This window comes from Salvelinus alpinus, chromosome 10, assembly GCF_045679555.1.
Source record: "Salvelinus alpinus chromosome 10, SLU_Salpinus.1, whole genome shotgun sequence".
Classification (NCBI taxonomy): domain Eukaryota; kingdom Metazoa; phylum Chordata; class Actinopteri; order Salmoniformes; family Salmonidae; genus Salvelinus; species Salvelinus alpinus.
Window position 1 is genome coordinate 71,880,747 of NC_092095.1, and position 16,413 is coordinate 71,897,159.

The 16,413-nt window shown below is 42.0% G+C and overlaps 3 protein-coding genes across 5 annotated transcripts in view; 1 reads left to right on the plus strand and 2 right to left on the minus strand.

The window, feature by feature from the left end:
* The window catches only part of LOC139533055 (zinc finger protein ZFP2-like), a 31,172-nt gene extending 14,930 nt beyond the window's left edge, over nt 1-16,242 (minus strand). The window contains exons 1-3 of one of the 2 annotated variants that reach the window (XM_071331267.1): nt 16,150-16,242; nt 14,175-14,417; nt 6,494-6,724 (exon numbers count right to left, since the gene is read on the minus strand). In XM_071331267.1, the coding sequence (XP_071187368.1) occupies nt 6,494-6,724; nt 14,175-14,271 (328 nt within the window). In that variant the 5' untranslated portion in view covers nt 14,272-14,417; nt 16,150-16,242. Of the gene's footprint in view, nt 1-6,475; nt 6,725-14,174; nt 14,418-16,149 lie in introns of both variants that reach the window. The other variant, XM_071331266.1, reaches the window with a different exon arrangement.
* The window catches only part of LOC139533039 (zinc finger protein ZFP2-like), a 319,515-nt gene that overhangs the window by 154,984 nt on the left and 148,118 nt on the right, over nt 1-16,413 (plus strand). The gene's annotated exons all lie outside the window — the stretch shown is intronic.
* LOC139531407 (uncharacterized) overlaps nt 14,312-16,413 on the minus strand; it is a 29,400-nt gene continuing 27,298 nt past the window's right edge. Inside the window, exon 5 of the mRNA XM_071327855.1 lies at nt 14,312-14,417. Within this exon, the coding sequence (XP_071183956.1) occupies nt 14,312-14,417 (106 nt within the window). The remainder of the gene's footprint in view (nt 14,418-16,413) is intronic.

Consider the following 16,413-nt stretch of genomic DNA (forward strand, 5'->3'; position numbering starts at 1 on the left):
ACAAGGGTTTTGCCACCAAGTACTAAGTCATGTTTTGCAGAGGGGTCAAATACTTATTTCCCTCATTAAAATGCAAATCAATTCATAACATTTTTGACATGCGTTTTTCTGGATTTCTTTGTTGATATTCTGTCTCTCACTGTTCAAATAAACCTACCATTAAAATTATAGACTGATCATTTCTTTGTCAGTGGGCAAACGTACAAAATCAGCAGGGGATCAAATACTTTTTTCCCTCACTGTATAACAGAAGCAGGAGAACTGAAGTCTATCTCAATCATAAGGATCAAACCCTTATCGGAGATTGCACTCTGTGGATGGACACATCACCAAACTAAGGGAGAAGTCGTTTGGGACCCGAAAGGATGTGACCTGATATGAATCAAAGAAAAAGACGAGTAGGTGCTCATCATGAACAAGATTGAACCAGTGGAAGGTGAAGACCTACCCCTGCACCTGAACAGGAAGAACCTGTGACAACAACAAGGGTGGCGGCTGCTGTGACGACCACAGTAGCTACCACTAGATGACATCGACTGCCCTTACCAAGCAGACCACCGTGCCAACAAAGCAACCTGAGACATCAGTCAGGAGAGTTTTTACTGATATTTGAAACTTTCTGATAAACTCTAATGATCTACCTCAAGATAAGAACATTGAAAAAGCAACAGAATTAGATATATCAGAATCAGAACCACTCAGGGACACTACATGAGAAGAAGTAGTGAAGAAGGAGTGATACGAATGGGCTAAGTATATGGCAAACAGACACAGAATGGACAATTGTATTTTGTGAAGAAAATCACCTTTGTCTGATCTTTTAATAGTCTCTGAACCAGCATCATGTAAAAACTGTGTAAGTTGTAAAAATGACTATTGTACCAATAGAAAGTATTCTATTCCCTTGTGTGACATAAAATGTAGGATTGTTCTGGGTAAGTACTAGGGGTAAAACTATGTTGAATGAGACCATGCTGGGAGACAATGATTGTGTTGCCTATAATATTAGAACTGAATTAAATGTACCTCAATTAGACAGAGGTACCGTGGTTAAAGGAAAATATGAATGTTTTTACAGCCATGACACCGAAGGAATTGATGTAGGAAACACCACTGTAGAATGTGATACTATTTGGGTTTTAGAGAATGTGGGAGTTCGTAAAAATAATGATAAAGGGTTGTGTGGTCACATAACTCAGGTTGCGCCATCTCTTAATATGTTGAAAAATCAAGACAAAGGTATTGCTGATAGTTTCTGGATGTGTGGAAAAAAACTAACTGTTGAATGTATTGCCTGATGGATGGATTGGTCTTTGTGCCTTAGTTAGAGCAATTAAATAGGTTACTATTATTGAATCACTCCATGATGACTATGTTAAAACCTAGAGTTAAAAGGGTTTATGATAAGGATCCTGAGGTATACCTTAATGCAATTGGATTGCTTAGAGGTCTACTTAGGGATTTCAAGGCCAGAGAGGAGGTTAAATCAGGATTTGAATCTATATTTCTGTGGATAACACCAAATCTGAACTTAGAATGGATTAATTATATATGATATAATCAACAGGGATTCATTAACTATACTTAATTGGCTCTTAGTGGAGAAGGGTGGAGTTTGTGTCATGTTTGCTAGGATGACCATCATGTTAGGAGGAGGGTTGTTGGCTTTGGGTATTGCATTTTGTTGTGTTATACCCCTGGTAAAGTCAATTGTGGTTCAGACAGCAGTTAAATAGATGTCTGTAAGGAGAGATGACCCTCCTGTGGTGATTGATCCTGTACCGAGTAGCCCAGGCAAGTATACTAATAAGTATGGAAAGCCTTGTAATGCGGTCGGTGGACCTTTGGGCTGCCCCTTTGGGAATCCAAACTGTCTATATAGAGTAGTTCCTGGAGGTGGTTATGCTTGCCATGATTTTTGTAAGGATGGTCTACCTGTATATGCTGTATTTCCAAATTCATGTCTGCAAGGAGGATCATGTTGAAATGCTTAAATTTAGAATGATGTTGTGTCAATTTTCTTTTGTAACTGCATGTAGGTCTTTGATTTTCTCATTCAATTTCTTATTATATTCATTGTATTATTTTTATTTTTTATACTGTTTCTGATTGGATCTTTTACTCCTATTTCACATTTGAGATGTTTGGTACAAGTGATTTGTAAGCTTTATTTTGATAATGTTTTAGTCAATTGTTGGTATTGATATCTACTCTCTATATGTCATTTTTAGTATGGTTTTTGAGGTTAATACCCTCAAGAGGAGGGATTATGTAGGAGTAGGTGACATATGTGGGTAGATATCACACTGTTGGACAAGTAGACAGGAGTATACTGGAAGGTAGTATAAGAGAGCAGATGTGAGTGCATTTGCCATTCTGGTAAATACAGGAAACCAAAGATTAGCAGATGGTGTAGTAGTGTAGTGGTAACATAAGATACATGGATAACATATAAATATAAATGATAGCTGAACATTAAAGTAACGAACCACATGTTAACATGGGTCATGGGACCGTGGTGATGAAGGTCTACTAAGGGACGTTCTGACCCTCTGACCCTTGTAGATTCTCCATTGTGCTGACATACATGTCAGACAGAGTGGCGCCTAAAAGCAATTGGACACTAGACATATGGTCTGACAATTCTATTACAAACATACATGTCAGACAGAGTGGCGCCTAGAGGTAATTGGACACACTGGGATAAAGGGTCCAGCCACTATTATAAACAAATTGAAAGCAGATGGTGGTGAAAGAGCCATAGGGGACGGACAATACTATGTGTGTATAAATAGAGTAGCTGGAGTTCTGAGAAGGGGTGTGTTCCGCGGGGTGTGTTCCGCGGGGACATGCCAGTGGGCTGTACAGTTGTAATAAAGAGCATGTTTGATTTTAAAAGTTCTGGTAAGCGTTGTATTTGAAAATGATTTTCCACGACAGAATCTGCAGAGAAGAATGTGAGAAGCTTGTGTGCCAAGCTTGTAGCGTTATACCCAAGAAGACTCGTGTCTGTAATCGCTGCCGAAGGTGCTTCAACAAAGTACTGAGTAATGGTCTGAATACTTATGTAAATGCAGTATTTCAGTGTTTTATTTAAGATTTTTTTTCTCCCCAATTTCATCATATCTAATTACGATCTTGTCTCATCGCTGCAACTCCCCCAACGGGCTCATGAGAGGCCAAACCCTCCCCTAACCCGGGCGACGCTGGTTCAATTGTGCGCCGCTCTATGGGACTCCCGGTCACAGCCGGTTGTGACACAGCCTTGGTTTGAACCCGGGTCTATAGTGACGCCTCAAGCACTGCGATGCAGTGCCTTAGACTGCTGGACACTTAGGAGTCCTTCAGTTTTTTTTATTCTTAAAAATGTCTACAAATCTGTTTTCGCATTGTCATTACACGGGAAAAGTGGGGGGGGAACTATTTTATCAATTTTAGAATAAGGATGTAAGTTAACCAAATGTGGAAAATGTCAAAGGGTCTGAAAACTTTCCGAATGCACTGTATCTACATAAAGAAGTTAGATCCTGCTTCTGTTGCCTGTTTGAGTTTGTTTGATAGCCTATTGATTCTGTGACCTCAAAGCCTCACTCAATTGCAACATGTCACAAAGCAATTTCCCAATTTGAGCAGTTTTTTGTGCTATGCTGTAAAAGGTTTTAAAGTGTGCCATGCTGTAATAAAGGTTTTAATGTGTGCTATGCTGTAATAAAGGTTTTAATGTGTGGTATGCTGTAATAAAGGTTTCAATGTGTGCTATGCTGTAATAAAGGTTTTAATGTGTGCTATGCTGTAATAAAGGTTTTAATGTGTGCTATGCTGTAATAAAGGTTTTAATGTGTGCTATGCTGTAATAAAGGTTTTAATGTGTGCTATGCTGTAATAAAGGTTTTAATGTGTGGTATGCTGTAAAAGGTTTTAATGTGTGCTATGCTGTAATAAAGGTTTTAATGTGTGGTATGCTGTAATAAAGGTTTTAATGTGTTCTATGCTGTAATAAAGGTTTTAATGTGTGGTATGCTGTAATAAAGGTTTTAATGTGTGCTATGCTGTAATAAAGGTTTTAATGTGTGCTATGCTGTAATAAAGGTTTTAATGTGTGGTATGCTGTAATAAAGGTTTTAATGTGTGGTATGCTGTAATAAAGGTTTTAATGTGTGCTATGCTGTAATAAAGGTTTTAATGTGTGGTATGCTGTAATAAAGGTTTTAATGTGTGGTATGCTGTAATAAAGGTTTTAATGTGTGCTATGCTGTAAAAGGTTTTAATGTGTGCTATGCTGTAATAAATGTTTTAATGTGTGGTATGCTGTAATAAAGGTTTTAATGTGTGCTATGCTGTAATAAAGGTTTTAATGTGCGGTATGCTGTGTAATAAAGGTTTTAATGTGTGCTATGCTGTAATAAAGGTTTTAATGTGTGCTATGCTGTAATAAAGGTTTTAATGTGTGCTATGCTGTAATAAAGGTTTTAATGTGTGCTATGCTGTAATAAAGGGTTTACAATCATTTTCCTTTAGAACACATTATAATAATTTATTTAGTGTCGTTTACAACTGTTCCAAACGGTCAGAAATATAATATTGTAATCTAACAGCACCTGTTTGCCACACAATAGGCTACGCAGCTCTCACTCCTATACCATCCTTTTCTTTTTTCTTTTTAATAATAAGTAATGTCGTTATCATTAGCAGGCTTAGTATAGTAGCCTTGTATATTGTGAATAATGATGAGTGAGAAAGTTACAGACACATAAATATCATAGCCCCAATACATGCTAACCTCTCACCATTAAAAGAAGAGGGGAGGTTAGCATTTGTTTTGGCGCAGGGGTATGATATTTGTGCGTCTGTTACTTTCTCACTCATCATTATTAATGTAGAAGTGTTTAGAAACATATTCTATTCTTCTTTAATAATTGGATAGGAGTGGACTCAAACTAAGGTGTACCCAAGAGCCGTCGCCAGCAATCATGGATCTTTCTTCTTCTCACCAGCATAGTCATATTTGACGTGAAGTTGGCTTACATGCATAATCGTAGCCTATTTTACAAGTGGTGATTTGCAATATCAGCCATTTTATCAATTGATTCTTCAGCGATAAAAGTAATATTTCATTCATGCCTTATGAGTTTAGTTGACTTATTTTTACTCATTTTAGGTATTTACATTTTTACTTGCATTTCATCTCTTGTCTTCTGCAATATCTTGATATGTTGCATCAGTCTTGGCCATTAGTCCCCATCTCATAATGGTATATTCTCCTCCCAGCTGCAAACCAAGTGTCAAGCTGGCTACCGTCAATAATGTATCGAATAAGAACTGTGGCTTTAAGCGTCAGTCACTTTGCCTGTAGCCTATTAATGCTAAATTCATGTAGTTTTTTTTCTCCATAATTCTAACAATTTGTTAATTTGCTTCAGTTTCTATGTACCTGGATTCACCTTGCCTGAAATGATTCGGGGAAATGCTTCTCTATGCAAGTTTCAACATCCTACCCTACTAACAACGCCAGTCACCACATCCTACCCCCAGTCCTAACATCCTACCCCCAGTCACCACTTTCTAGTTGCAAATGAAGTCTACCCAGCAACAGGTTTTTACCACATTGGTTCCCTTACTGGTTCATCTGTCCTTGGTTAGCGCTCAGCTTTTCATAATATAACATAATACATAACATAATACATAACATAATACATAATACATGGTCCTACAGTTTCTATGGTCATGCTGCAACAGTGCCTGATCTCAAAGTTTCATGAGTTAGACAGTCGGCTTCTGAGTACAGGTTATCACACATGCTTCCCATCCATGTAGTTTTGGGGGATGTTTAGGATAAGTAGTTTGCAGTTCCCACGTGGGCCTCAGCTCATTTTAATATATTTTTTATTTACCTTAATTTAACTAGGCAAGTCAGTGAAGAACAAATTCTTATTTTCAATGACGGCCTAGGATCAGTGGGTTAACTGCCTTGTTCAGGGGCAGAACGACAGATTTTTACCTTGTCAGCTCGGGGATTCGATCTTGCAACCTTTCGGTTACAAGTCCAACACTCTAACCACTAGGCTACCTGCCGCCCCATAGGCCTAGCAACATCATGTCTCATAAGAGACAAATCACATTATTTCAGCCACTATTACGTCTAGTCGCTTTGTCTCGCAACTTATCCAGAACACTGCAGCCTGTCTGGTGTTCAACCTTCCCAAGTTCCCCCATGTCACACCCTGCTCCTCCGTACATTCCACTGGCTTCCAGTCGAAGCTCACATCCACTACAAGACCATGGTGCTTGTCTACAGAGAAACAAAGGGAACTGCCCCTCCCTACCTTCAGGCTATGCTCAAATCATACATCCCAACCCGAGCTAAATGATTAAAATGTAAGTGTAAAAATGTACAAAACAACCACTGCTGTGCAGTCTGGAGTTTGGCAGGGATGTGTGATGTCAGAATTACAGAATAGATTGAACCTGCTTTTACCATGATTAACAGATTTACCAATCTCCTCCTCCTCTTCTTCATCTTTAATGATGACATTCAGTTCCAGTGTTTGACTGCAGTCTTCCAGCTTCCCTGATGCCATCTCTGGATCTTGCAGTGCAAACTGGGCTCCACTGTCACAATCAGGACCCAGTGACTGTAGGTTTGGACTCAGTGTGGACGGAGAGAGGCAGGCTGGGTTTGTCACCACTGTTGATTTTACCGGCCTCAGTCTTAATCTGAGTCGGCCTGTAGTAATAAAGAGAAACGGACACAAAAATTATTGTCTTGACAGTTCTGGAACTTTTTTATTCTGTAAAATATTATGTTTTTTTCCTGTTCAATTATCTAATTTCAATAGATCAAGTAGCTAAGCATTGACAACAAAAATTAATTCCCATTAGACACAAAGTGCACACTTTAAATTACACAACGTAAGTGCACTTAACCTATATAGTAGATTTCCTGAATTCACATACAGAGCATTTCAAAAGTACTCAGACCCCTTGACTTTTTCCATATTTTGTTACGTTTTACAGCCTTACTCTAAAATGGAGTAAGGCTGTAAAAAGCCACGACCCGGTGAAACATAGGATATTAAAAAAAATGTACAGTACAGTCAAAAGTTTGGGCACACCTATTTTCCAAATCTCTGCAGAATGCTGTGGTAGCCATGCTGGTTAGGTGTGCCTTGAATTCTAAATAAAATCACTGACAGTGTCACCAGCAACGCACCATCACACCTCCTTCTCCATGCTTCACGGTGGGTACCACACATGCGGAGATCATCTATTCACCTACTCTGCGTCTCACAAAGACACGGCGGTTGGAACCTAAAAATCTCAAATTTGGACTCATCAGACCAAAGGACAGATTTCCACCGGTCTAATGTCGATTGCTTGTGTTTCTTGGCCCAAGCAAGTCTCTTCTTCTTATTGGTGTCCTTTAGTAGTGGTTTCTTTGCAGCAATTCGACCATGAAGGCCTGATTCACGCAGTCTCCTCTGAACAGTTGTTGTTGAGATGTGTTTGTTTTGTACCTCTGCAGCAGAGGAAACTCTAGGGCTTCCTTTCCTGTGGCAGTCCTCACGAGAGCCAGTTTGAAACAACTTTAAGCTTGAAATTTTCCAGAATGACTGACCATGTCTTAAAGTAATGCTGGACTGTCGTTTCTTTGCTTATTTGAGCTGTTCTTGCCATAATATGGACTTGGTCTTTCACCAAATAGGGCTATCTTCTGTATACCTCACCTTGTCACAACACAACTGATTGGCTCAAACGCATTAAGAAGGAAAGAAATTCCACAAATTAACTTTTAAGAAGGCACACCTGTTAATTGAAATGCATTCCAGGTGACTACCTCATTGTCACGGATCCCTCCGGTACTGTTGCTCATTCCGTGCACCAGTTTCGGAGGTCTACGTCACTGAACTGTGTCATTACGCTCACCTGGTCCCCATATTCTCCCCTGATGAGTAATTGTATAAGTGTGCCCTTTGTTCACCATTGTCTTGTCGATTATTGTTCCAATGTCCGTTGGTAGTGTGAGTACCTGTGCCTTGTTGTTTTGGATTTCGTGTCGCTTGTATTGTGCAAATGATTACAGGTCTCGTCCCGTGTGGTATCATTGTGCGTGTATGTTATGGGTCTCGCACCGTGTATTTATTCGAGGTACTCCTCGCTCTTTTGTTTGGGTCTCAACCCTGTGTTTTGTATACGTGTTTGTTTGGTCTTCGTCCCCGTGCCTTTACATGGCACGCTGTAATTTGGGTAAATAAAAAACCCTATTACACATTTCTGCGCCCGTCTCCCTTTATACCAACGTGACACTCATGAAGCTGGTTGAGAGAATGCCAAGAGTGTGCAAAGCTGTCATCAAGGCAAAGGTTGGCTACTTTGAAGAATCTCAAATATAAAATATATTTTGATTTGTTTAACACTTTTTTTGGTTACTACATGATTCCATATGTGTTATTTCATAGTTTATGTTTTCACTATTATTCTACAATGTAGAAAATAGTAAAAAAGAAAAGAAAAACACTTGAATGAGTAGGTGTTCTAAAACGTCGAAACCTCCTTCTCCTTTTTTTTTACGTTGTTTTCTCCCCAATTTCCTGGTATCCAATTGCTAGTTACAGTCTTGTCTCATCGGTGCCACTCCCGTACGGACTCGTTAGAGGCGAATGTCGAGAGCCGTCCGTCCCGAAACACAACCCAACCAAGCCGCACTGCTTCTTGACACAATGCCCACGTAACCCTGGAAGCCAGCTGCACCAATATGTCAGAGGAAACACTGTCAGCGTGCACTGCGCCCGGCCCACCACAGGAGTCGCTAGTGGGCGATGGGACAAGGACATCCCTGCCAGCCAAACCCTCCCCTAACCCGGACGACGCTGGGCCAATTGTGCACCGCCAATTGTGCACCGCCCGGCGACAGAGCCTGGACTTGAACCTAGAATCTCTAGTGACACAGCTATTAGACCACTGCACCACTCAGGAAGCCCCAAACTTTTGACTGGTACTGTATATCCCGTTGATAGTATAGTGTCGAACGGAGCTCATCCAGTTTATTCTCCAGTGATTGCATGTTCGCCAGAAGAACAGAGGGTAGAGGCCGATTATCCACTCGTGGACGCAGCTTCGCCAGGCATCCAGCTCGCCGACCCCTGTAGCAGTCTTCTCTTCTTACGAATGACATGATTTGAGCCTGGTCCGGGAAGAGCAGTATATCCTTCGCTTCAGACTCATTAAATACAAAATTGCCACAGTGTGTGCCATGGTGAAACTTGCACTCCTGTAGATCTGAAATAATTGGAGGGTGAAACTTGCCAGAAAAGCAAGGTGAAGCAATTCAGGCATTCTCTAAAGTCAGGACAATCATTGTCCTGCAAAGAAAAAATTTTAGAGCTGAAAAAATAAATTGTAAGCAGTAGGCATTTTAAATTAAATATGTGGTAGAGATCTATAGTTACACAGCGACATTGGTCAATCAATTATTTGAAAAACACTTTCCATCATAATTTGTCACAATAAAGAAAGATTCGCTAAATAAAAATTCACCCGTCGAATGGATAAAATGTTTAGAGAATCTTTAGACAAATGTCATCTATATATGCCGTTTCCAGTAGCAACGTCTGAAACCCTCCCTCTTCAAAGAGCTTCTTAAATAAGACATAGTCTTATCCTCCCCCAAACAATTACACGTCTTTTCCCACTAGCACTGACTTTGCTGATAACTTCTTTGAGGAACAATGTAAACTCAGCAAAAAAAGAAAGGTCCTCTCACTGTCAACTGCGTTTATTTTCAGCAAACTTAACATGTGTAAATATTTGTATGAAAATTAACAAGAATCAATAACTGAGACATAAACGGAACAAGTTCCACAGACATGTGACTAACAGAAATGGAATAATGTGTCTCTGAACAAAGGGGGGGTCCAAATCAAAAGTAACAGTCAGTATCTGGTGTGGCCACCCGCTGCAGTAAGTAGTACTGCAGTGCATCTCCTCCTCATGGACTGCACCAGATTTGCCAGTTCTTGCTGTGAGATGTTACCCCACACTTCCACCAAGGCACCTGCAAGTTCCTGGACATTTCTGGGGGGAATGGCCCTAGCCCTCACCCTCCGATCCAACAGGACCCAGACGTGCTCAACGGGATTGAGATCCGGGCTCTTCGCTGGCCATGGCAGAACACTGACATTCCTGTCTTGCAGGAAATCACGCACAGAACGAGCAGTATGGCTGGTGGCATTGTCATGCAGGAGGGTCATGTCAGGATAAGCCTGCATGAGGGGTACCACATGAAGGAGGAGGATGTCTTCCCTGTAACGTACAGCGTTGAGATTGCCTGCAATGACAACAAGCTCAGTCCGATGATGCTGTGACACACCGCCCCAGACCATGACGAACCCTCCACCTCCAAATCGATCCTGCTCCAGAGTACAGGCCTCTGTGTAAAGCTCATTCCTTCGATAAACGCGAATCCGACCATCACCCCTGGTGAGACAAAACCGCGACTCGTCAGTGAAGAGCACATTTTGCCAGTACTGTCTGGTCCAGCGACGGTGGTTTTGTGCCCATAGGCGACGTTGTTGCCGGTGATGTCTGGTGAGGACCTGCCTTACAACAGGCCTACAAGCCCTCAGTCCAGCCTCTCTCAGCCTATTGCGGACAGTCTGAGCATCTGAGCACTGATGCAGGGATTGTGCATTCCTGGTGTAACTCGGGCAGTTGTTGTTGCCATCCTGTACCTGTCCCGCAGGTGTGATGTTCGGATGTACCGGTCCTGTGCAGGTGTTGTTACACGTGGTCTGCCACTGTGAGGACAATCAGCTGTCCGTCCTGTCTCCCTGTAGCGCTGTCTTAGGCGTCTCACAGAACGGACTTTGCAATTTATTGCCCTGGCCACATCTACAGTCCTCATGCCTCCTTGTAGCATGCCTAAGGCACATTCACGCAGATGAGCAGGGACCCTGGGCATCTTTCTTTTGGTGTTTTTCAGAGTCAGTGGAAAGGCCTCTTTAGTGTCCTAAGTTTTCATAACTGTGACCTTAATTGGCTACCGTCTGTAAGCTGTTAGTGTCTTAACGACCATTCCACAGGTGCATGTTCATTAATTGTTTATTTTTCATTGAACAGTGTTTAAACCCTTTACAATGAAGATCTGTGAAGTTATTGGTCATATCCAAGATGGCGTAGCAGTCAGACGTCTTTGTCTTTGTCCTGTCGTGTCCCTTGTAAATATCTTTTTACATCTTTTTCTTCGCATATCTTTTCAAAATATTTTCCTAAACCTCAACTTCTAAATACTCTCCTGCAACCCGCCTCACCCAATGTGGCGTGGATCTGCTTTTTTCTATAGTATTTCTATTTACTTCGGATCTGGTATCCCTCAACTGATGCTAGCCAGCTAACTACCTACCAGCTATCAGTTAGCAAACCATCAGTCATCAGCTAACCTTTAGCTCGGAACGCTCTCGCCAGTTCGAACAAAGTGACTCAAACCAGAGCATAACGGACCTATTTCTCTCCATATCCCCGGATTCCTACCACAAACTCTGAACATTTGCATCTGGATCTTCGCAACTAGCTAACCGCAATCCCGGGTGACCACTCCTGGCTAGCGTTTCCATCCCGGAGCCACCACCAATTAGCCTGAAGCTAGCCCGGCAAGAGCTCCTGTGCTACCCCCGAAGCCCACTCCTGGGCTACAATATCCGGACCCCTTCTACTGCCGGTATGGGGCACGGAACCCCGCCGATCCTCTACGACTGGAATACCGACATAATCTGCCCGAGGACTCCAACAGGCCCCTCAGGCGCGACGCCCGCTGAAGGCCCATTCTGCTAACCTGCTAGGCCTGCTAGATACCTAGAGCTACCTGGAATCCTACTAATTCCACAACTGGTCTATCGACGTCACCGCACGATGAGGCAAAAACAGACTTACCCACATCGTGACGTCCCCCAAAGGCTAACTTGCTAGCCCCGGTCTGCTAACTGCTAGCTTGCCTGCCCCGGTTTGCTAACTGCTAGCTTGCCTGCCCCAGTCTGCTAACTGCTAGCCCCTGCTAACTGCTTGCTTGCTAACTGATCTGCCGAAATTGTTGAAACCCCTATTACTAGCCTGTTCAACCTCTCTTTCGTATCGTCTGAGATTCCCAAAGATTGGAAAGCTGCCGCGGTCATCCCCCTCTTCAAAGGGGGTGATACTCTAGACCCAAACTGCTACAGACCTATATCTATCCTACCCTGTCTTTCTAAGGTCTTCGAAAGCCAAGTTAACAAACAGATTACCGACCATTTCCAATCCCACCGTACCTTCTCCGCTATGCAATCTGGTTTCAGAGCTGGTCATGGGTGCACCTCAGCCACGCTCAAGGTCCTAAACGACATCATAACCGCCATCGATAAGAGACATTACTGCACAGCCGTATTCATCGACCTGGCCAAGGCTTTTGACTCTGTCAATCACCACATTCTTATTGGCAGACTCGACAGCCTTGGTTTCTCAAATGATTGCCTCGCCTGGTTTACCAACTACTTCTCTGATAGAGTTCAATGTGTCATATCGGAGGGCCTGTTGTCCGGACCTGGCAGTCTCTATGGGGGTGCCACAGGGTTCAATCCTCGGGCCGACTCTCTTCTCTGTATACATCAATGATGTTGCTCTTGCTGCTGGTGATTCTCTGATACACCTCTACGCAGACAACACCATTCTGTATACTTCTGGCCCCTCTTTGGACACTGTGTTAACTAACCTCCAGACAAGCTTCAATGCCATACAACTCTCCTTCCGTGGCCTCCAACTGCTCTGAAACGCAAGTAAAACTAAATGCATGCTATTCAAATCGATCACTGCCCGCCCGTCCAGCATCACTACTCTGGATGGCTCTGACTTAGAATACGTGGACAACTACAAATACCTAGGTGTCTGGTTAGACTGTAAACTCTCCTTCCAGACTCACATTAAGCATCTCCAATCCAAAATTCAATCTGGCATCGGCTTCCTATATCGCAACAAAGCATCCTTCACTCATGCTGCCAAACATACCCTCGTAAAACTGACCATCCAACCGATCCACGACTTCGGTGATGTCATCTATAAAATAGCCTCCAACACTCTACTCAACAAACTGGATGCAGTCTATCACAGTGCCATCCGTTTTGTCACCAAAGCTCCATACACTACCCACCACTGCGACCTGTACGCTCTCGTTGGCTGGCCCTCACTTCATACTCGTCGCCAAACCCACTAGCTACAGGTTATCTACAAGTCTCTGCTAGGTAAAGCCCCGCCTTATCTCAGCTCACTGGTCACCATAGCAGCACCCACTCGTAGCACGCGCTCCAGCAGGTATATCTCACTGGTCACCCCCAAAGCCAATTCCTCCTTTGGTCGTCTTTCCTTCTAGTTCTCTGCTGCCAATGACTGGAACGAACTGCAAAAATCTCTGAAGCTGGAAACACTTATCTCCCTCACTAGCTTTAAGCACCAGCTGTCAGAGCAGCTCCCAGATTACTGGACCTGTACATAGCCCATCTATAATTTAGCCCAAACAACTACCTCTTCCCCTACTGTATTTATTTATTTAGCTCCTTTGCACCCCATTATTTCTATTTCTACTTTGCACATTCTTCCACTGCAAATCTACCATTCCAGTGTTTTACTTGCTATATTGTATTTACCTCGCCACCATGGCCTTTTTTTGCCTTTACCTCCCTTATCTCACCTCATTTGCTCACATTGTATATAGACTTATTTTTCTACTGTATTATTGACTGTATGTTTTGTTTATTCCATGTGTAACTCTGTGTTGTTGTATGTGTCAAATTGCTATGCTTTATTTTGGCCAGGTCGCAGTTGCAAATGAGAACTTGTTCTCAACTAGTCTACCTGGTTAAATAAAGGTGAAATAAATAAATTAAATATTAGGATTTTTAGGAATGATCTTTGAAAGACAGGGTCCTGAAAAAGGTACGTTTCTTTTTTTTGCTGAGTTTATTTACTATGACATGTGGTTGTCTCAACAAGCTATCTTAATGCACTGATGAAGATAAGTTGCTCTGGATAACAGCGTCTGCTAAATGATTCAAATGTAAGTGTAAAAATGTACATAACAACCACTGCTGTGCAGTCTGGAATTTGGCAGGGATGCGGGATGTCAGAATTACAGAAAAGATAGAGCATGATCTTACCATGACTAACTGATTTACCAATCTCCTCCTCTTCATCTTTAATGATGACATTCAGCTCCAGTGTTTGACTGCAGTCTTCCAGCTTCACTGATGCCATCTCTGGATCCTGCAGTGCAAACTGGGCTCCAAGGTCACAATCAGGACCCAGTGACTGTAGGTTTGGATTCAGTGTAGAAGGAGAGAGGCAGGCTGGGTTTGTCCTCACTGTTGACGTTACCCTCCTCAGACTTAATCTGAGTCGGCCTGTAGTAATAAAGAGAAACAGACACAAAAGTTATTTGCTTGACAGTTCTGGCGCTTTTTTTATTCTCTAAAAATATATTATATTTTTTCAAATTCAATTATCTAATTCCAATAGATAAGGTAGCTAAGCACTGACAACAAAACATTCATTCCCATTAGACCCAAAGTGCACACTTTAAATGACACAACGTAAGTAGGAACTATATATGGAGAAGTGGGAGATTCCAAAGGAACTATATAAGAAGAAGTGGGGGTTTCCAAAGGAACTATATAAGAAGAAGTGGGGGTTTCCAAAGGAACTATATATGGAGAAGTGGGAGTTTCCAAAGGAACTACATAAGAAGAAGTGGGGGTTTCCAAAGGAACTATATAAGAAGAAGTGGGGGTTTCCAAAGGAACTATATAAGAAGAAGTGGGGGTTTCCAAAGGAACTATATAAGAAGAAGTGGGGGTTTCCAAAGGAACTATATAAGAAGAAGTGGGGGTTTCCAAAGGAACTATATAAGAAGAAGTGGGGGTTTCCAAAGGAACTATATAAGAAGAAGTGGGGGTTTCCAAAGGAACTATATAAGAAGAAGTGGGGGTTTCCAAAGGAACTATATAAGAAGAAGTGGGGGTTTCCAAAGGAACTATATAAGGAGAAGTGGGGGTTTCCAAAGGAACTATATATGGAGAAGTGGGGGTTTCCAAAGGAACTATATATGGAGAAGTGGGGGTTTCCAAAGGAACGATATAAAGAGAAGTGGGGGTTTCCAAAGGAACTATATATGGAGAAGTGGGGGTTTCCAAAGGAACTATATATGGAGAAGTGGGGGTTTCCAAAGGAACGATATAAGGAGAAGTGGGGGTTTCCAAAGGAACTATATATGGAGAAGTGGGGGTTTCCAAAGGAACCGTGGGCGTTAAAATATGCATATCCAAATAATACATAGTAAAATAAATGCTTTTTATAAGGTAGCTATAACGTTAGCTAGCATTTACATTTACGAACAACTTAATTATGGTTAGGTAGGTAAAGTTCAAAGATACAGTTCAGTGAGTGAACTTCCTTACTGTCATTTCTGCAGATCATGACTAAAGTCTGATAAACCAAACAAAGTATTGAGTGGCACCTTTCGAAACCACCACTTTTCCCGAGAGATGCACTGCACCGATAGACGACCTATCGGTAATGGGTAGGCAGCAGAGACCCTGAGGGGCGACTGCTCTGAGAGATGACGTTGCAGCTGGACCCCTCTCCTTAAAGCTGCATGAATTCGGTCAGGTCAAATGTTTGGGCCAAGCCAAGGGTCGGCCGAAATTGTAAAACATAAACGTCTATAATTGGATAAGATTGGGCCGGTTCGTGGATGTTGAAATCCACCCCGCTGACCGCACCAAAAAGACCCCCAAAATAGACTTCCAAAAGAAGTCATGGGGCTCCTCCGCAGACAGAGTGGACGCCGCCATTTTACCAGCTCAGGAGCTTCATTTTACACAAAACCAATAACATGTAAAACGAACCAAAAATTCTCAAATAAATAGATTGTTTATGAAATGACCTTGTCGAAATGATGTACATTAACTCAGAAGACCCCCAAGTCTACGTGACTTGTAAAATAGTTTTTAATAATCACGTTTTTCACTCACTGGATTTGACACAAACAATAACTCATAAAACCGGACGGATTTGTTATCTAGCATGTTATGACGTTCTTTCGATATTAGACTGTTTAAACTTGCTATCACATACCTTTAGTAATGAAGAGAAACGGACACAAAAGTTATCCTCTTGACAGCACAGTTATGGCGTTTCTTTATTCTGAAGAATGGGATCAGGGTTGCCAGGGTTGCCAGGTGTATGAAAAATGTCTAGCCCAATGATCAAAACCCGTCCACAAGGCCTGAAAACTTGCCTAATCTGACTGACTGTTACCTTCAATCTAATGCATTCTAGTAACAGCTGATAGATAGAACTGTGACCACAATCACAACTGATAACTTCCCATTTCATTAA